This window comes from Sycon ciliatum, chromosome 1, assembly GCF_964019385.1.
Source record: "Sycon ciliatum chromosome 1, ocSycCili1.1, whole genome shotgun sequence".
In the NCBI taxonomy this organism is placed as follows: domain Eukaryota; kingdom Metazoa; phylum Porifera; class Calcarea; order Leucosolenida; family Sycettidae; genus Sycon; species Sycon ciliatum.
Genome location: NC_088643.1, coordinates 80,719,090 through 80,737,162, shown reverse-complemented (window position 1 = coordinate 80,737,162; position 18,073 = coordinate 80,719,090). Strand labels below are relative to the sequence as shown.

General features: G+C 46.5%; 2 protein-coding genes across 2 annotated transcripts; one reads left to right on the top strand and one right to left on the bottom strand.

Annotated features, from left to right (window-relative positions):
- The first annotated feature begins 153 nt into the window (after positions 1–153).
- On the top strand, positions 154–2,260 carry LOC135805789 (uncharacterized). The gene has a single exon (XM_065319888.1). It carries the CDS (start codon positions 251–253, stop codon positions 1,427–1,429), a length of 1,179 nt encoding a protein of 392 aa, XP_065175960.1. The 5' UTR covers positions 154–250; the 3' UTR covers positions 1,430–2,260.
- Positions 2,261–3,494: 1,234 nt separating this feature from the next.
- LOC135805787 (17S U2 SnRNP complex component HTATSF1-like) lies at positions 3,495–18,006 on the bottom strand. The gene is made up of 13 exons (XM_065319886.1): positions 17,692–18,006; positions 15,731–15,841; positions 15,190–15,403; positions 14,016–14,063; positions 13,391–13,471; positions 12,837–12,910; positions 8,580–8,654; positions 7,296–7,384; positions 6,533–6,629; positions 6,245–6,334; positions 4,703–4,768; positions 4,313–4,500; positions 3,495–4,074 (listed from the first exon to the last, which is right to left on the bottom strand). The coding sequence occupies exons 1-13, from the start codon at positions 17,881–17,883 to the stop codon at positions 4,011–4,013; spliced, it is 1,389 nt and encodes a 462-aa protein (XP_065175958.1). The 5' UTR covers positions 17,884–18,006; the 3' UTR covers positions 3,495–4,010.
- Positions 18,007–18,073: the final 67 nt, after the last annotated feature.

Sequence of the window (18,073 nt, the reverse complement as noted above, 5' to 3'; positions counted from 1 at the left end):
TCCCGGAGCTCACTGCTCAGTGCTCAGTGCTGCCAGATAGGAAGTCCGTGCTACTTGTAGATCTACAACACTGCAACAGTTACTAAGAAAAATAATTGTGTGACAGTGTAGCCTACATACTAACATAGCCATAGGTGTAGATCTACACTACAGGACAGCTACACGGCGTCGGTCGGAAACACCACTGATTCAGTGATTGCAGTAAGTGATACCAAGGCCTCGGCACCTGCTGAGACTGAGGAAGAGAGCCATGGCACAGTCCGACGGAGAGGTGGAAACTCATCGACAACCGGGTTCCAGCGACCAAACAGAACGTTCGCGGCAGGGCAATGGTGTTGGTCGTTCGAAGAGCTTCAAGCATCGGGGCGAGCTGGAGCGACGGCCATCTGCGCTGCAGCGTCTCAAGCGTCGTCTCTCGCGCCAAAAGGATCCCATACGCTTGGTCCTGCTGGGGGCGTGCGAGGTAGGAAAGAGCTCCATTCTCGCACGCATACGAGCCAACTCGTTTCCAGTCGAGTATGAAGCGACGTTCAGCGAGCGCCTGCAGCATTCCATGATGTTGAGGGGACGGCTCCCGGAGACAGTAGAATTCTTGGATGTGACTGGAGCTACGGCCAGTGAGTACAAGCCTATGCGAGAGCGTGCTATAGCAGAAGCAAACATCTACATCCTGGTGTATTCTGTAAAATCTCAAGCATCACTGCAGTATTTGGAAGGCGTATTTGAAGATATCCAGGAAGCATGTCCTCATCTGGGTTTCGACGACATCGGGCCGAAATGTTTGCTTATAGGCAACCAGGCAAACGAGGAGAACCTAAAGGAGGTAGTGGCTGGAACAGATGCAGGTGAAGAAGCATTGATCATTGCCCCACGAGCAGTCTCCGAGGAGCATGCACAGACATTTGCCACAAAATGGAACATCAAAGGCGTCATCGAGACATCAGCGTTGACTGCTTTCGGCATTGCAGACATAGACCGCTATCTGCGCAAAAACGTCCAAATGATGACATCGCGTTCCATTAGTGTATCGTCCGCAAGCTCCAATGATGAGAGCCAGGGAGCGGGATCCTTCCTGACACGCTTCAAGTCTATGATGCGCCGCAGGGGACCGTCGCCAATACCCAGCGACACTGAGCAAGGCTCGCCGGCACGCAAGCCCAGCTCAAAACGCAACAGCAGCACAAGTACTGCAGGCAGCATTGGATTCCTGTCGGCTGGTCATGGCGGGGGTCTGAAACGAAGTGAAGACATTCGCCATAGTTACCAGGGACCGAAGACTGTCGGGCAGGCAACTCCAGGAGTCAGCAAACCCCGTCGACGAACCCTCTCTGCCTCCATTCGCCGCTCCTTCCGTCGGAAAAAGAAGGCACCATCACGGGGAGAGTCTCCAGCAATTCCGGAGGCATCCTGGAAAGAGGATGCCATGTAGTAACAACCGTGTAGCTGAACAACCTAGCTGCTGTCACACAGTCAAAAACAGTACAGGCATGCAGTGTCATTGGTAACTGCGAATGAACACGATACTCTTTTTTTTTTTTTGCGGAAGGACACTGTCAGCTGGAATACCAAAGCGGCTCAACGAGTCTGGTGCTCACGGCTCAGAAATTCATCCCCGAGGAGCTGATTTGGCAAGGGACATGGGCGATCAACTCTTCCGATCTGCTTCCCCTGCTATGCCTGGCTGTGCTGGAGAATGAGAGGCACTGGTTCGATGGCAATGCTATTGCTGTGCATTACCGGGAGGAACGCTAGCCGTTCTCAATGGGATATTGTGATCATTATGTGTTACAGTGCAGCTGCTAATCTACTGTCAGCAGGCGGCGGCTTGCTTTTCAGGTTAGCTGGTATGGCGCCACACCAGCACCAGAAGCCCGCTAGAAATAGCTTGCTTAGCTGTGTTGCATGGCTTGCACTTGACTGACTGCATAGTTACTAGGCATTGGCATCTATTCAAACTTTCCTCCATAGCCAACTTGATACAAGACAAATTCTCTACTTCTCTATTTCAAAGCTACTTGATTCGGTGCCCTGTTTGAATTGTTGAGTGGACCAATTCCAAGCAATACAATCTACTAGTATTTACGTTTACATAGTGATGTTTACCTAGTGATGTCGAGTGCCAAGAACCAACTCAGTCATACTTTCCTCTCATCAAATTTTGATTATAACTGTTATTTGCAATCTCGACCTGGCCGGCATTAGCTTGCACACTGACTTGCTATCAGTTATCTGACTGCTAAAGGAAATCTTTCAATGTCAATCCTGTTCGCCTTCCACCTCTCTACCATGGGGGGAATTACTCTGCAGACATTGGGGATTACTCCTATCAGCAACAGTACACCCTTCTGGTTTTCACACCAAAATAATTTACTCCAGTGCAAAGTGGAACTCACTTAGGGACTTGGGCTGCGTTCTTTTAAAATCCTCTCGGAAAAGTTCGAGACTCTCCTTAAACTTCGAGAAGTGTTCTTATATCCTTTCCAAATTTTAGGAGACTCTTCAAAGCTCTCCGAACTAACTTCAGAGGTGGTTGAAACTTGCAGAATCCCCGCGTTTTGGGGTCAGCGCATGCGAATTACTGCTAAAGCCACGTGTTGATCATGAGCGTACGACATTACCTTTTCGTATACGCACAGTGCCTACTACATTCGTGTCACTCAAGTTTGCGGCCCCATTGGCGCTTCACATGTACAAAAGATCTCCGAATTCTTCGAGATCCGTTCCTCAGTTATCCCAGTTTCTTCGACTTCCAGGAGAAGCTTCTCCGAGAAGCTAGAGAAGATAAGCACGCACCCTTAGTACGTGTACTATGATAAGACATACACGGAGATTGTGTGGAGCACGGGCACATTGGCCCACACTGAAGTATGTTGGGATAAGCATGGCCTTGGATACTAAGCACAGTTTCCTGCTGCTGTCCATGTGGGGTACACGTCTTACCAGAGTTTTACCAGAGTTGCACTGTACTACAGGACCACTACAGTGTAGTGCTGGTAGAGGAGCAAAGTTATCACCGGCACAGGGCAATCAACACTTCTTGGCTGCAAGTTTCACAATGATCAAACAAATACTTCATCGCAAAAAAAATACACAAGCCGTTGGCACAAGATCCAAAGCAAGGAATACGGACGCTAAGCACCGCAAATTTTTCGTTCGAGTTTGCGAACTGGATTGCAAACGTTTGCATTTTCATTCAGAAAAGCAGTCGAAACACGAATCACGGATTCGTGTCAGGACAGTCATAAATTTACTTTGTTGTACTGTCTGTACAAATGCACGACTTGTCAACGTCATGCAAATGCGATTTACGTTTGCTAATCCTCGTAATAACGCGAATTTCGCCGCTGAGTTCGACTTTCATTGGAGTGTGAACACGAAATTCGTCTTGCCAAACCTCCGTAACAAGGAGGATCTCCCCCCCCCCCCCCCCCTCCCCCATGCTATACAAGCATCTGCCAGCATCAGTCAGAACTGTCTATCATACATACTAGTGATAGAATGCCCTCCATGAGTATTTTCAAGTTTTTCTCTTCTTTTCTTCAGATCAGGCCTAGCCGAGAACGCAGGTATTTCCTTGGCTCAGAACTAGAAGTTGTCAACAAATGGAGTTGACCAGCACAATGCAATTCAAACAAAGCAGCAAAGCAGTTTAAAAAAGAGAGAAGAGAAGCAACGGGGAGGCAGATATGTACAGTTGTCGGCTCAATCACCAGGATTGACCTGTAAGATCTGGTAGAGAATATCACACTATGTCACATTTATGTACAAGAAGGCTTTTGGCAATTGATGAGCAATGACAGTATACACGTCACCAACCAAAGGGGCCGAGGAAAACATCTTCTCTGCGAGCGGAGAGTCAGAGAATCTTGCCTGTTTCTTTGCAATACTTCTCCAAATGCTACTGTAACTGGTAGTGTCAAGTGTTCCTACAGTAGGGCTACCACACATGTCATGAAGGAGTTCAAAGTAAGGGTACGTACTGACAGTTGGACAGGTTGCACGTTGCAACGTTAACTGGCTGAAGTCGCAGGCTCCTCACTGGACATAGGTACATCATCAGCTGAGCTCGCATCGCTACAGCACCAAAAACAAGACGGTAAATTCAATTTGATGCAGGGCACAACATACGACCAAATTAATGCCCCCCCCCCCCCCCCACATTCCCACCACAACTATGCAACGATGTATTCAACTATACTAGATGTAGTACATTTGAATACGACTTTCATCAGTACAACCTCACAACAATCAAATGCACATGCATTGTGAATCACAATGACATGACACATCGCCTTATTAGTACACAGCTGACCTGGCTGCTGGCTTGGCTTCTGGCTTGCTTGCTCCATCCTGGCCAGACGTTTCTGAAGAGATGAATTCCTCCCACTTCTTGAGGCGGTCGACTCGCTCAAGGTCCGTCTCTTCAATCTGATAGCTTGTCACGCCATCGTAGAGTTCTGCTTTCAGCTGACGACCAGCGTACCATCTGCCGTTCATCACCTGTCCAACACAAACGCAGGAAAGAATTTCAAAATTCAACATTCCCTCAAACTAATGGAAGATAATAATATTATCTGTAACATGGGAAATTGTGGGCACAATAATAATAATAATTCGTATTATCAATAGTCAAAAATCTCAAGATACAAGATACATATCTATACAACGAAACTGAAAAAATACAACTTAGAAGTGACTGTACCTTTACACATTCTTCAGCGCCTTCGAACTCCTTGAATGCCACTGACAGTACACCTTCAGGATGCCGCTAAACACATACCCAGACAGACAGACAGACAGACAGACATGCACACACTCACACACACACACACACACACACACACACACACACACACACACACACACACACGCGCGCACACACACACACACCTGGTCCTGGTACTGGTTAACACTGCCATTACGGTCACGTGTCCCCTTACGGGGCCGACAATATAGAACGACGAGCGGGACCATGTTCGAGAGAGCCATCTCCAGCAGCTATGGATCTGGCTTATCATCGGAAACGATTCCTTTCACGGCTGCCGCTAGAACTGGTCCATCACTCTCCACAACAGAGCGAACATTCCATGAGCCAACGCTCAGAGTCGTTCCAAGTCGTCGTCTTCGTGCGGTAGTTTGCTCCACTCGCGGGCTTGCAAAGCCTCGCACACACACACACACACACACACACACACACACACACACACACACACACACACACACACACAACTCCCATAAGGCTGTACTCACACTACTTGAAAAACCGCATACAAGTGACTTACGTGTGAATGTTGCCACGGTGACGGTTGCGAAAATGAAAAAAAGCCCTTGAAAGCCGCTTGAAAGGTTTCAGCGGAAACGGAACCCTCTTCTACGAGGTTTTTTGCTTTCAAGACATTTGGAAAGCTGTGTGAGGTCAGGAGGCCGGAGTACTATTGTACGTTGAAAGGCTCCAGAATATTTGTCATGCTTTGTTTCCTCGTGGTCGTACTGCTCCTGTACATATACTTGTAGTTTCCTTTTTTTGCCTGTCATTTCTGAATTCTGTGGTGTTTTTTCCGAGTATTTTCCGTCTTCTTTCTTCCAGTAGCATCCCGTTGTTTTGATTGCCGTTTCTGTCGCATTTCTTTTGTACCATTGCTTTTGTACCGACATCATGCCTCGCGTAGTGTTTTCTGACGACTTGGAGAAGAAGCTCATCGAGCTATGGAGAGAAACCTCTTCATCCGTCGACGTCGACGATGTGCTACTTCTTCGCGAGGCATGGCGACTGAACTCCACGATACAAGCAAGATATAACTGTTTCTATTTTTCTCATGAACTGAAAATTTCAAATAAGTTGATCGAGCGCAAAAAAATTGAAGGAACGCAGCCTCGGGATTTGCAAAACTACCACATGACAATCATGTTTCTCCATGGTAATTTGCTGACAAAAATGTTTCAAGTCGTCACTGGAGTGCAGTGTGCTTCGAAAGGCTTTTTCAAGTACTTTTGTCTAGTTTTGAACGCGGCATTCGCGTCAAACTTTCAAGTAGTGTGAGTACAGCCTAAGGTAAATCATCCCATACTTGTAAGCTGCCTTGCCGAAATCAGCCTTGGACTTGCTCACCTAGCCCAACATCTAACTCCCATCTGATCTACACTTATTGCAAGTCGTGTGGAAGTCGAGCACAGGTGTATTGCAGTGCTTCTCGACACCCCGAGAACGGAATGCATCCACAGACTACCACCGGGTTGTACTTACATCATAAACAATAACTTTATGCACCGGTCCACACTTCTCGCATTCCCCTTTCAGGTCATCACGGACTTCATTGATAAGTAGAGCATCCTCCTGCAAAACAGAAATGAAAAAGGCATGTTGATTGATACTGGTACGCAAACACACAGCTCTCCAACAGGCGATAAGCGATATCAAAACTGTAGAATCCCCCGGTCTTCCGCACTAACTCCCTGCCTTCTCACTCCCTGAACCCTTGTAACAAAGAGTGGTTTAACAACCACTCTTTGTGCCTTACTAACACGTACTCACCTCGAACTCTTTAGGTTCAAAGCAATGGTGAAAGATGACAATCTTCTCGTTTTTCCGCTTCATTGGTCCCTTCTTCGGCTCATTCCAGCCCAACAATCTGAAACACAGAAACACATGTGGACACAGCAACACAAGGAAAGTAGCAGATTCTGTAGTTAGTACAGATATGGAAAGCAAAGCTGACGACATTAGAGTCCTGCCAAATTGTAACCCTAGAACTACTTTTCCACTGCAGAAATGCCTGACAGTGTCACTTGCACCTTCGGTCATCTTTCTGTACAGAACTAGCTTATAATAATGTACAAGGGCGCCGGAAGGGCTACAACTTTCACACCAAGGTTGCCAGGAGAGCGCCCAAATAGGCTGTAAGTTGCAGCATGCAGGCACAGTGACCAGGTGACTGGTGTATGCATGAGGACGTGACCACTTACTCAACCGAGTTCGATTGGAAATAACGCTGCATCATAGCCTTTTCGGACCAAAACCAGTCGACCCAGCGTCCAAAAGACTACAACATATGGGCCAATCGTGGTCATCCGTGCTTTAAAGAACGAAATGGCGCTTTTAGTGACATTTTGCATACAAATCCCCATCTAGTAGGGCGCAGTCACCCAGTTTCGGTGGAAGTGCGCGAGTTCGATTGGGAATATAGGAGGAAGGGAGCATCTCAGCTTCATCGGACCAAGACCATTCGACTCAGCACCCTGAAGACTACGAGTAGTGAGAAGCAAGGTAGAGTGACTACCATCACAACAACACTCACTTTTCTTGGGCGCTCTTGGCATTCTTCTTTTTCGGTTTCTTCTTCTTTCTCACACTGGGATTAAATTCACCTTTACGCTCAAACTGGGCCTGAGGGAAACAAAAAGAAGAAGACATTTGTGGCAGCAAGAAAACTATCCTGATTACACACCTGTAGGGACACACACACACACACACACCATGTAACAGAGTGGATGCCTGGATGGACATACTGAAGTACAGTTCTGCTCAACGAAATCCAGTCGCGTCACTCAAGTTTGCGCCTTGCACCTTTTCGCAGCCCAGTGTTCGCAGGTCTAGGGCTGCGCAACGTCCGGCGTGCACTTGAGTGACGCGACTGGATTTCATTGAGCAGCACTGTACATGCACCACAGTGTTGTGTAGAAGCAGAAAAGCTCTTATGCCGGGTGACGTCATTTCAAAATTTAGACCTCGACCTACTGGAGATACTGATACATTTTGCCAGCGAAAATTTCGGAAACTCCCTGGATCTGTGACTTGGACATGCTCCCAACTTGAAAGTTACATTTACATGTAGGTTGATTGCAATCGTAAAACAGGTAACTATACCAACACATGTATGTAGAAGAGAAACACTTAGAAAAAGGGACACACTTCACTTCACTTCAGGATTCATTATTCTTGTTCCTTTGCTCTTGCATGTACACCACCTGAAGAGAAGGCTAGAAAGTATACTCGTGGAACTTCCAAAATGTTGCTGACCAGTTTATATCCAGCCCACTGATTAGTGTTATTGTGGTGCAAAGCCAGTCCTGAACTGTTGCACGGATCATGCTTGTAGTAATCACAGTTTATGTATATGTCTATCAGCACTCTAGTGCTGCCTTTCACGATTTCTGCTACAATGTGGAGCACGCCTGCAGCTGTATCTACACTGTACATGTACGGCAATTTGTGTACTACCTGCTTGGTGTACTGTTGTGCATCATTGTACTATTCTACGCATTCATTCCTCATGCTGTTGTACCATTCTTCACGTCAGCTGACATCTGATGCGCGTATACTGCTTTCGCGCGATCTTTTGACTTGAACGTTTGAAAATCTCCGCTTCTGCTTCGAGAGAAGCAGAACGTCCTGTGTACTGGCAAGATGATTTCCACTTGAGTCAGACTGAGAGTAAATAATACAGTCTTGTAATGGACCCAAGTCGTGTGCTATCCGAGGCAAGTTCTAGTAGAACATTTGCTATTGAAGAACCTGAAGTGTGTCCTTGACATATTCTACTGTTACAGCTACATGTACAAGGGTGATAATGCCCACTCACTTGTTGCACTGAAATTGTGCCACTGCCGACCATACTGCCATCCAGTATCTGGATGGCTAATGCAACAGACTCGTGCTGCATAAACACACAGTAAGGACACAATGAGATATAAAACAGGATAAGAAATTGAGAATGAAATTTACAGTAAAAAACCTGATGCGCCGTCACGAACAATACGGCCAAACGTACGTCGTGTTAAACTACTTGTTATCGTACTCAACCCGTTCACGAAAGTGTCATGCATGAGGAGTACCGTTAGATATTGGCTCCGGTTTTGTACAATTCGTTTTCGCAAAGCTCCCCCTTCCTTTATCTCTGATATTGCTGACCCAAGTTGGGGTGGCGTCTTGCTTTGCTGTTTTGAATTGTAATTAGACCGCATTGTCATGGTCTCACCATCGTCCTGTAACATTCGGCATTCTTTGTTGCTGTCGGACTTAGCTTGTGCACGTTTTCGCTGCGCTCACCGTCTCCTCTTCAGTCCGACCTAACCGTGAACCTTCCAAGTTGGAAGGCTGTTGGTTTGCGCACTGGAGATTTGTTAGAGCTAGGTCTCAGGTCGTTGAATGTCTCAGTAGCCTGTCAGTTTTGTGCCCTGTTATTGCACTTTCTGACTGCGTATTACCTTGTTACAGTCGTGGATAGTTGCTTCATAACTCGTTCCCAAGTGTTTTTCTTCTATCTTACATTTCTTACTGGTTCAGTGTCCGAGTGAAATTTAAAGTCTGCAAATTCGAGGGAAAAAATTAAAAACAACAACTTCAGAAAAAACCATAAACTAAGTTCCCTGCATGATACCACGTGCGCCTCATGTTAGGAGTAGGGGTGTCAACGAGTAGTAGGGTACCCGTGCTAGCCGTAATTTTATCGGGTACAGTAGTAGGGTAGCAATTAATTATTTGCACCTGAGAATCCGATCGGGTAGTTGGAGTATGGTGGGGTTTTTTTTGCCACGATGCATGTAAACAACATGGCTACGTGCTTACTGTACACTTTCTATGTATCGCAAGTGCACACTCACAGGACAAACTGTGTCAAAAATACCCGATAGGGTTCCCGTGCTACCCGGATAAAAATACCCGGACCCATTACCCGAACAAACCCCTACCCGTTGCAGCCCTAGTTAGGAGCAGCCAACATCTACATTACACTACATGTACACTAGTCATTTCCCCTTGGCTACATACACAGTACCTCGACAATAAAGTACGGCTACAAACTTCACAGTACAGTTTTTTATAAGAAAGGTGTTCGCTCCCCACACCGGAGCTCGCACTTTTCATCGCCAAAGTCGCTATCAATATCAAGTACTATTTTTTTCTCAATTTTTCTGATGATTGTGTTCCACGATGATCACTATTGTGGTAGCCAATCATGATGAATTCAGCAGGGCAGAGATAGCATATTCTTTGCCCTAACGAGTGTTCGGTGGGAAGATAGTTGTGATCTAGTAACCTCCTATAAGAGGGCATATACTGACGGCATCTACTCTCCTAGCAGGGCACCTATTGATAATCTTTATCCGCTTTTTAATTTGATATTGAATTATATTATAGAACCAAGCACTTCACCTGTCTTCGACTGCACTGAGCGAAGAAAGGGGATCTTATCAGGGCAACCTTCACACAACTCCTTACAGCTTGCATTGAGCATGACTGGCTATCAACATCGGTTTTCTCACTTGAACAGTCAGAAGTACAAAGGAAACTTTAAAAACCCTACAAATGTGATTGAGTTTGTGACTTTTGTCTGTTGGGCATGTCCGGAATGCAATCAAAAGCATCTGTACTCAGGCTAGACCAGTGTATCCTCCAAGCTTCGCTCTTCAGGTATGAGCTTTCTGGTCTTGCCCTCATGCTCAGGGCTGATTCCATTCTTCGCGAGCCTGGATGTATGCTACACTGAAGCTGCACTGCACTTTGAAGTACCAGAAACATGGAACATGAATCATGCACCAATACTCTCATTGATTCACTCCAACCACTGCAACCGCTCAAGTGAAAGAGATCACCTGGCGTGCTTCAGAACTCCACTGCTGAACAAAAAAAAGTAGGGGGTGGGACAGGGGAAACAAACTGATTGTTAATTGTGTAAAATAGTTTTCTCATCGCCTGTATGGCCTTAGGACGGGGGCACCACATCCTACTGCCACGGAAGCAGTTGCTGGGAGCAGCGAGTTCATGAGTAAGCCCCAGGAGAAAGAAAAAACAGTACAGCGTGCAAAGCTAGCCGTCCGTGCATTTTACTCCCCCTCCGACACAGCCACTACCTACACCTCGAAGTCCAAGGCTGCCACGGCATTCAACATCAGCAGACAACTTTTCCGACATGTGGAGTGCGAGTTTAGTGATACTGGTGTACTGGAGTGGATCAAAAGTGGTGAACTGCCTCCTCCTGCTCCTACTCCTGAATATGCAACAGAATGGAGCCCAGTGACGGTCGAGCCGGCTGCAGATATCAACATGGCGCTAGTGCTGGACAGTCTCCAAAGCAAATGCAGCCGAGTTGGTGATACGGCCGAGTATGGTCGTCATGGATCTGTTGGGCTGTACCGTGAAGGCAGCAAGTGGGCAGTCTCCAAAGCAAATGCAGCCGAGTTGGTGATACGGCCGAGTATAGTCATCATGGATCTGTTGGGCTGTACCGCGAAGGCAGCAAGTGGGCAGTCTCCACAGCAAATGCAGCCGAGTTGGTGATTGGTTTAGTTCTAATCAGTTGATAATCTTACCTCGTCTTGTCCACCTGTAATTGTCCAATATTAATAAGAAGACATTCCGTCTCCTAACTACTTGGTGCCTTTGTAATTGTGTCAATCTGAGGGGCAAATAATAACCATAAACCAGGGATTTGTCAACACGAGTATGGTCGTCATGGATCTGTTGGGCTGTACCGCGAAGGCAGCAAGTGGGCAGTCTCCAAAGCAAATGCAGCCGAGTTGGTGATACGGCCGAGTATGGTCGTCATGGATCTGTTGGGCTGTACCGCGAAGGCAGCAAGTGGGCCATTGATGCCATGCATGCATAACGGTTCCCTTGCTCACCACGGATATTAACGCCGGTGCGATGTGGCCAGAACACCCATTTGCCCCTTCGCCATGAAGTCAAGCTGGTCAACTTCATCAAAACGCTGAGGGCTTCGAATCTCAAGGCTGGAAAGTCCCTGGTTGTCGGTGCAGCTAATCACCTAATCAAGGGTACCAAGCTGGCTGAGGAATTTAAAGACAAGAACGTGTTATACACCCACGTGGCATTACGGCTTTCGGCAGACCTATGGCATAAATGAAGAACCAAAATCAATTGTAGATGGACAGGCAGCGCTGGACAACAAGTGCATGGTACAGCATTGTGATGGAGGGCATGATTCGGTGTGGCATTGTGGTAGCCAATCCTAATTTCAAACCCGATGAGCCATATAGCGCCATGTTCTTTATCACTGATCCCGGCATGGTTTTCGACTGGGACCAGACTGGCTTCGCGCTCGACCAAACAGAAGATGGGAAAGTGCCAACGGCGAAAACAATGACCGTCGACAGTGATGATGGTGGTACCTGCATCGCCAACAAGTCCAGCGTTCGCTGGACTTTCACCGGAGGGTCATTCATGTCCGGCAACTCATTACCAGGTTGTGGCACGCCACCTTCTAAGAGCATGCAACTATCCCAGATAAAAGACCCTCTCAGGTCTACCATCATCGACCCAGATTCTGGTAAAGGAAGGCCTTGTCAGTTCTACCCACATCCAAGTAGCGGCTTTTCATATAAGTGGGCGCTATTGTGGCTGAAGCAAGCTGTTGGGCTGTGCGTTCCCATGAAGGATGGGAGAAAGCGTATGCCTTGTGCTATGGTTATGGTGCTCACACACCACTTCCCATGGTCATAACAGCTAAAGAAATCGGTGTGGACATCCAACTCCGTGTCCCCCACGCACGTCATGTGTCCCAAGTTGCTCATGTGGCCAACTTTCCGGCATTCAAGAGGAAGGCTAGGCAAGCAGCGTCCGATCTGCTCGAGAAGGTCATAAGTGGTCAGCCACCTCACCTTGGAGTTGCCGATATGCTAGCCACTATCAAACAACTGATGATCCCCGATAGTGAAAGACATGGCAGTTGGATAATCTCCTCCAGTTCACAAAATTGAGCATTTTGGAATGTCTGGAGCAGCGAAACTTTTTTTCATGCATGGGCCTCTTTGATTTGGGAAGGTTGACTCATATTCGAAGTCAACTTATATTCGGGAAAATACGGTAAGTGCATGTATACCTTCAGGTAGCAACAAAGCCCATCTCCCTTCAGCTGCTCATCCTTTGTGCGGTACAGCTTGATCTTTGGCTCCTCTGCCGGCACACAGTAAACCACAGGAGAAAGAGAGAACAATGCTTCAGGGATGAATTTATCCGGTATCGCATCGCAGTTTGCTACGCAAAATCGATCTACTGCTTCTCAAAAATGACAGTGACACACAGAAAGCTGCGATACATACATGTGCATGTACAGGCTATTCATGCTTTTTGTAGCTTACGAGATTTTGCATAGGAAAAACTGCTATGCAAGAACATGGCAGTAAATTCATCCCTGTGCTTAACGGGATACTGTTCAACTCTTGTAGAATGGTATAACTATACTGTCTTGAAGAGACTAGTGCACTGATTCTATTTAAGTATATATGAAGACTATAACCATAAAGTGGGCTTCTCAAACAAGTCAGAATCCTGACAAACGACAAGTCAGGAAACCAAGATTGCCAACAAAGGATAAAACAAAAAAACAGTGGACTGGGGTTAGGGACCTATAAGAACAAGGCAGTTTGTACTTACCAGTAATGTCATCATCCTTCACGATCCCACATTTTGACATGAGGTCATAAAATTCTTGTTCTGAGTACTCCACTGGCAAGCCTTGATGCACAAAATACAGAGACGGATAGACATAATTTATCACTTTGCTGTAATGTTCACAAGTTGAGGGATACATTTTGCTGTAATGGTTACACCCTTTGTGGTGCTATTTATCCATACATTCCACTGGTTCTGGTTACTTGTATTTCACTTGATGAGAAAACACGAACACTGATTTGTGAAATTCTTGAGTCCTCGAGTCCTGATGATGGTCGCAAAGAGCTTGAAATTTAAACTTTTTCTTGCCATTATAGATAGAGGTGATAGAAATAGAAACAGAGATAGATGGATGGATAGATAAATGGATGGAGAAAGAAAGAGAGAGAGAGAGAGAGAGAGAGAGGGGGGGGGGGGGAGGGGGAAAGGGGAGGGGGGAAGGGGAAGGGGAGGGGAAGGGGAGGAGGGGGAATAGAAACCCAACATTCTAAAACGGCACAACATAGACATGCCCCTGCACAGTTGCAGCAGGTTGATGAACAAGAACCGTGCGCCCCATGGGAATGGGCAAGACGTCAACTTCATTACCAGGCATCTCTTTCCTTACCCGAGACATACACATTGTTGTTCTTGGCCTCCTCCATTTCGAACCAGGCTACAAGATGAAACAACACAATGAAATCAAACACAATGAAATCAAACACAATGAAATCAAACACAAGATGAAACAACACAATGAAATCAAACACAAGATGAAACAACACAATGAAATCAAACACAAGATGAAACAACACAATGAAATCAAACACAAGATGAAACAACACAATGAAATCAAACACAAGATGAAACAACACAATGAAATCAAACACAAGATGAAACAACACAATGAAATCAAACACAAGATGAAACAACACAATGAAATCAAACACAAGATGAAACAACACAATGAAATCAAACACAAGATGAAACAACACAATGAAATCAAACACAAGATGAAACAACACAATGAAATCAAACACAAGATGAAACAACACAATGAAATCAAACACAAGATGAAACAACACAATGAAATCAAACACAAGATGAAACAACACAATGAAATCAAACACAAGATGAAACAACACAATGAAATCAAACACAAGGTGATACAAAATAACCTACAGTAGCACTTCACATGGGAGCTATTGTAATGAGCCACTGCCCAACATGGGAGCTATTGTAATGAGCCACTGCCCAACATGGGAGCTGCAAGACCTTTATCATGGGACAACAAGTGCAACCAGCCTACTGTCGAATCAGCATGCTGTAACGCTGCATAATGCTGTAACGAGGAGACTAAGACTTTCAAGCAAAGCTTCACACTAAGTAAGACCACTATAATGTGATAAAGTAGAACAGATCCTGGGGCAATGATACAACATGCATAGTTCAGCTGCATACATTACATAAAATATTGTGCTCAATTCGAAAAGCACAGCAACACCGAACACTGCAAGGCAAACTACGCGAGATTCACCGAAAAACATTTTCAAATGTCATTGGTGATAAACTCAAAAATGCAGTCAAAATGTAGTCAAAAATGGCCCTAAAAAGACAATCCCATCAACGCAAACATGAGTACATAATATGTACAGGTGTGTACCTCTGTGTGCATCAGAAAGAAAAATCACACATGTAACATGATGTCTGTTTTCCAACATATTCAGTTACCCAACATGGCCCCATTCCTGAAGTGGTCGGATGCGTGACACTCAACCGTATACATGTACATGTGTACCTACAAGGGTCTGATGCGGCCTTGCGCTTTTTCCCTTGAGCTTGTTTGCTGGGATCTTCGCCCTCCGTTGTGCCCGCAGCACCAGCAGTGCCTGTAGCGTCACTAGGAGCGCCCGCGCTCTTTGCCGCTTTGGAGCCAGGTTTCTCCGGCTTCTCATGCTGGGATGCATTCTCATTCTCCGCATCTTCTGTGGTTGGAGGAGGAGGCTGACTGGCGGCCTACAACACACAGGTAAACGTGGTGAGCATAAAATCCCAAGCAAGCAAAAAATGGAGTGCACCAAGACCGAAAACAAGAAGGGAGCACGCAACGTTGGCACCACTCTGAATAGCAATACATGCACGTAACGACACAAACCCAGGGATCCACAAGTATACGTTGGTCAATGTTCTTGCTGCTGTGTCGACTGGAAGGCCTGATGTGCTTTCCGGACTATACATGTATTTGTAAAAGAAGTGCAACAGATGAATGAACCTGACAACTGCCTATGCACAATCACCAACCACACAATCACACAATCACCGACCACTCAACAAAACACCTACCTGAGCAGCAAGAACCTCTTCTACCGGCAGCGCTGGTGCTGGCTTGACAACGCCATCTTCCTCGACAAAACCGTACGAGGCTTGGTAGTATGCCATGAAGTCATCATCAATCTGCACCGGCACAAGAACCAAAAGAAGAAAATGTTGACACGGGCTCTACACAAAAACCTGCTAAGTGTGACCTTAGTACACTAAGGCTTTCACACCGTACGATCTTCGTTGCACTCTGCCATACGATTTTCCTTTCCCTGGCTGTAAAATCAATGTGGGACGCTCTCGCCCACGCGGTACTTTACGGTAGAAGCAGCAGCCATTTCTATCTTGTGTCATCAGTGGAGTATACCATGACTCCCTAAACTGGTCTCAATAAGGCCCTCTGCAGACTACGTACATAAAACATCCGGTACAAAATAATACCTAACAAAAATTTCACGGTTCGCGTGAGACTAGGCTGGAGGCCCAGTTTTCCGCATCCGCAGGAACACCACCACCCTCTAGGATCAAGGCATCCGCAGGAACACCACCACCCTCTAGGATCAAGGCATCCGCAGGAACACCACCACCCTCTAGGATCAAGGCATCCGCAGGAACACAACCACCCTCTAGGATCAAGGCATCCGCAGGAACACAACCACCCTCTAGGATCAAGGCATCCGCAGGAACACCACCACCCTCTAGGATCAAGGCATCCGCAGGAACACCACTACCCTCTAGGATCAAGGCATCCGCAGGAACACCACCACCCTCTAGGATCAAGGCATCCGCAGGAACACCACCACCCTCTAGGATCAAGGCATCCGCAGGAACACCACCACCCTCTAGGATCAAGGCATCCGCAGGAACACCACCACCCTCTAGGATCAAGGCGCAGATGCAGCTCCTAGGCGGTAGGAGGTGGGTAGATCAGACCCACCACAAAGTGGTCAAAGACTGAAAATCCCATTCACTGCATCTGTGTTTCCCTCGCGCCAGGCCACGAGTAAAACCTAAAAGGCAACAATTTCCCAAGCCTGAATTCAGATTGCATTTTACATGCAACATACAACTGCCTGGTGAAAGTACGCTAAATACAGGAATGGTGCATTGCACAGTTGTGCTCGGTGCAATCCGACCCACAGGGCATATTTGGCGCCCTCTACTTGCACGGCCCTTGATGCGCTGGAAGTGGTATGAATACGGGTGGACGCACACATGTCCCACTACAGTGATGTAATCGGAACTGGTCCAGGCTGTCAGCTAGCACTTTGGGTGGGATTTCAGTGAGCGTAATTGTACAAGGGTTCACACTCTGCCTGAAAGGACTGGGTAACTTTTCAGGCTTCCCGACAAATTCTTGTTGTCGCCTTGGAAATTTCTATGGTACCATATGAAATGTCACTTAGTAAAGCCGGGCTTACCGGTATTCCTGTAGAAGCCGATGTAAGTACTAGGGTTCTATTCATATCAGGCTTCTATTCCAAGTTCCAATCAGGTATATCTACATGTATGTATGTCAAAACTTAAGCCATGTATTGCCACATGCAGTAGAGAGCGGGCAATGGAAGGTGTGTGTGTGCGTGTGCATGCGTGCGTATGTGTGTGAGAGAAAGAGTGAGAAAGAGAGTGAGAGAGAGAGAGAGAGAGATGGTTGCATCAACCTCTCCTGTTTATCTGCTATTTCTTGCTGCTGGTGGATGGAACATGCTTCCACTACTCTGCCCGTGCCCCTCCCCGCTGTGTGCCAGGCTTCCGGCACGGTCAGGAATTAGACCAAGGCTGTCGAGTGCAGTATGGTGTACAGCAACGCCATGAAGTGTGAAGGTCAGACTTGCCGTACTAGATTGAGTTGGATAATTGTATTCATTTATATTTCCCCCGCATGTCTCGCATTCTACGCATTTCTACGCATTTATTGACATGTATATTCAGTCTCTTAAATGTCAGCAATTCCAAAAGAATCATGACATGATCGTCTAACTTACTTTAGGAAAATAGCCTTGTCTCATGGGGTCCCATTCGTACCCTTCACGAGGACCCGTGAAGCCAGTACTTCTTTCAGCTTGGCCATTATCATTTGATAGGTTTTCATCGGGAGCATTTCCAGATAAACTTGCTTCGCCAGTGGCACCAGCGTCCTCCTCGCCCACTGCTTGATATTCCGCTTCTTCAGCCATCAGCCATCAGAATGTGATCACACACTTTCACGTCTGAAGAGGACGACTACGAGAATACACTCCACAGCACGAAGCTATGGATATGAATCACTGGATACGGACAAAATTTAATTGTAAATCTATCGTTCACTGATCGTCAATTTCGAGATTTCATTTCAAAACGTGGATATGGCGCGAGCAGAAAAATTAT

Bases quoted from the DNA above. Each gene is read 5' to 3' on its own strand.
- LOC135805789 (XM_065319888.1), top strand. From the start codon at position 251: ATGGCACAGTCCGACGGAGAGGTGGAAACTCATCGACAACCGGGTTCC.
- LOC135805787 (XM_065319886.1), bottom strand. From the start codon at position 17,883: ATGGCTGAAGAAGCGGAATATCAAGCAGTGGGCGAGGAGGACGCTGGT. The intron at 14,064-15,189 runs GTAGGTACACAT...TTCATCTTGTAG, and splicing joins CAAGGCCGCATCAGACCCTT to CCTGGTTCGAAATGGAGGAG. The intron at 4,501-4,702 runs GTACAGTCACTT...TGTGTTGGACAG, and splicing joins GCGCTGAAGAATGTGTAAAG to GTGATGAACGGCAGATGGTA.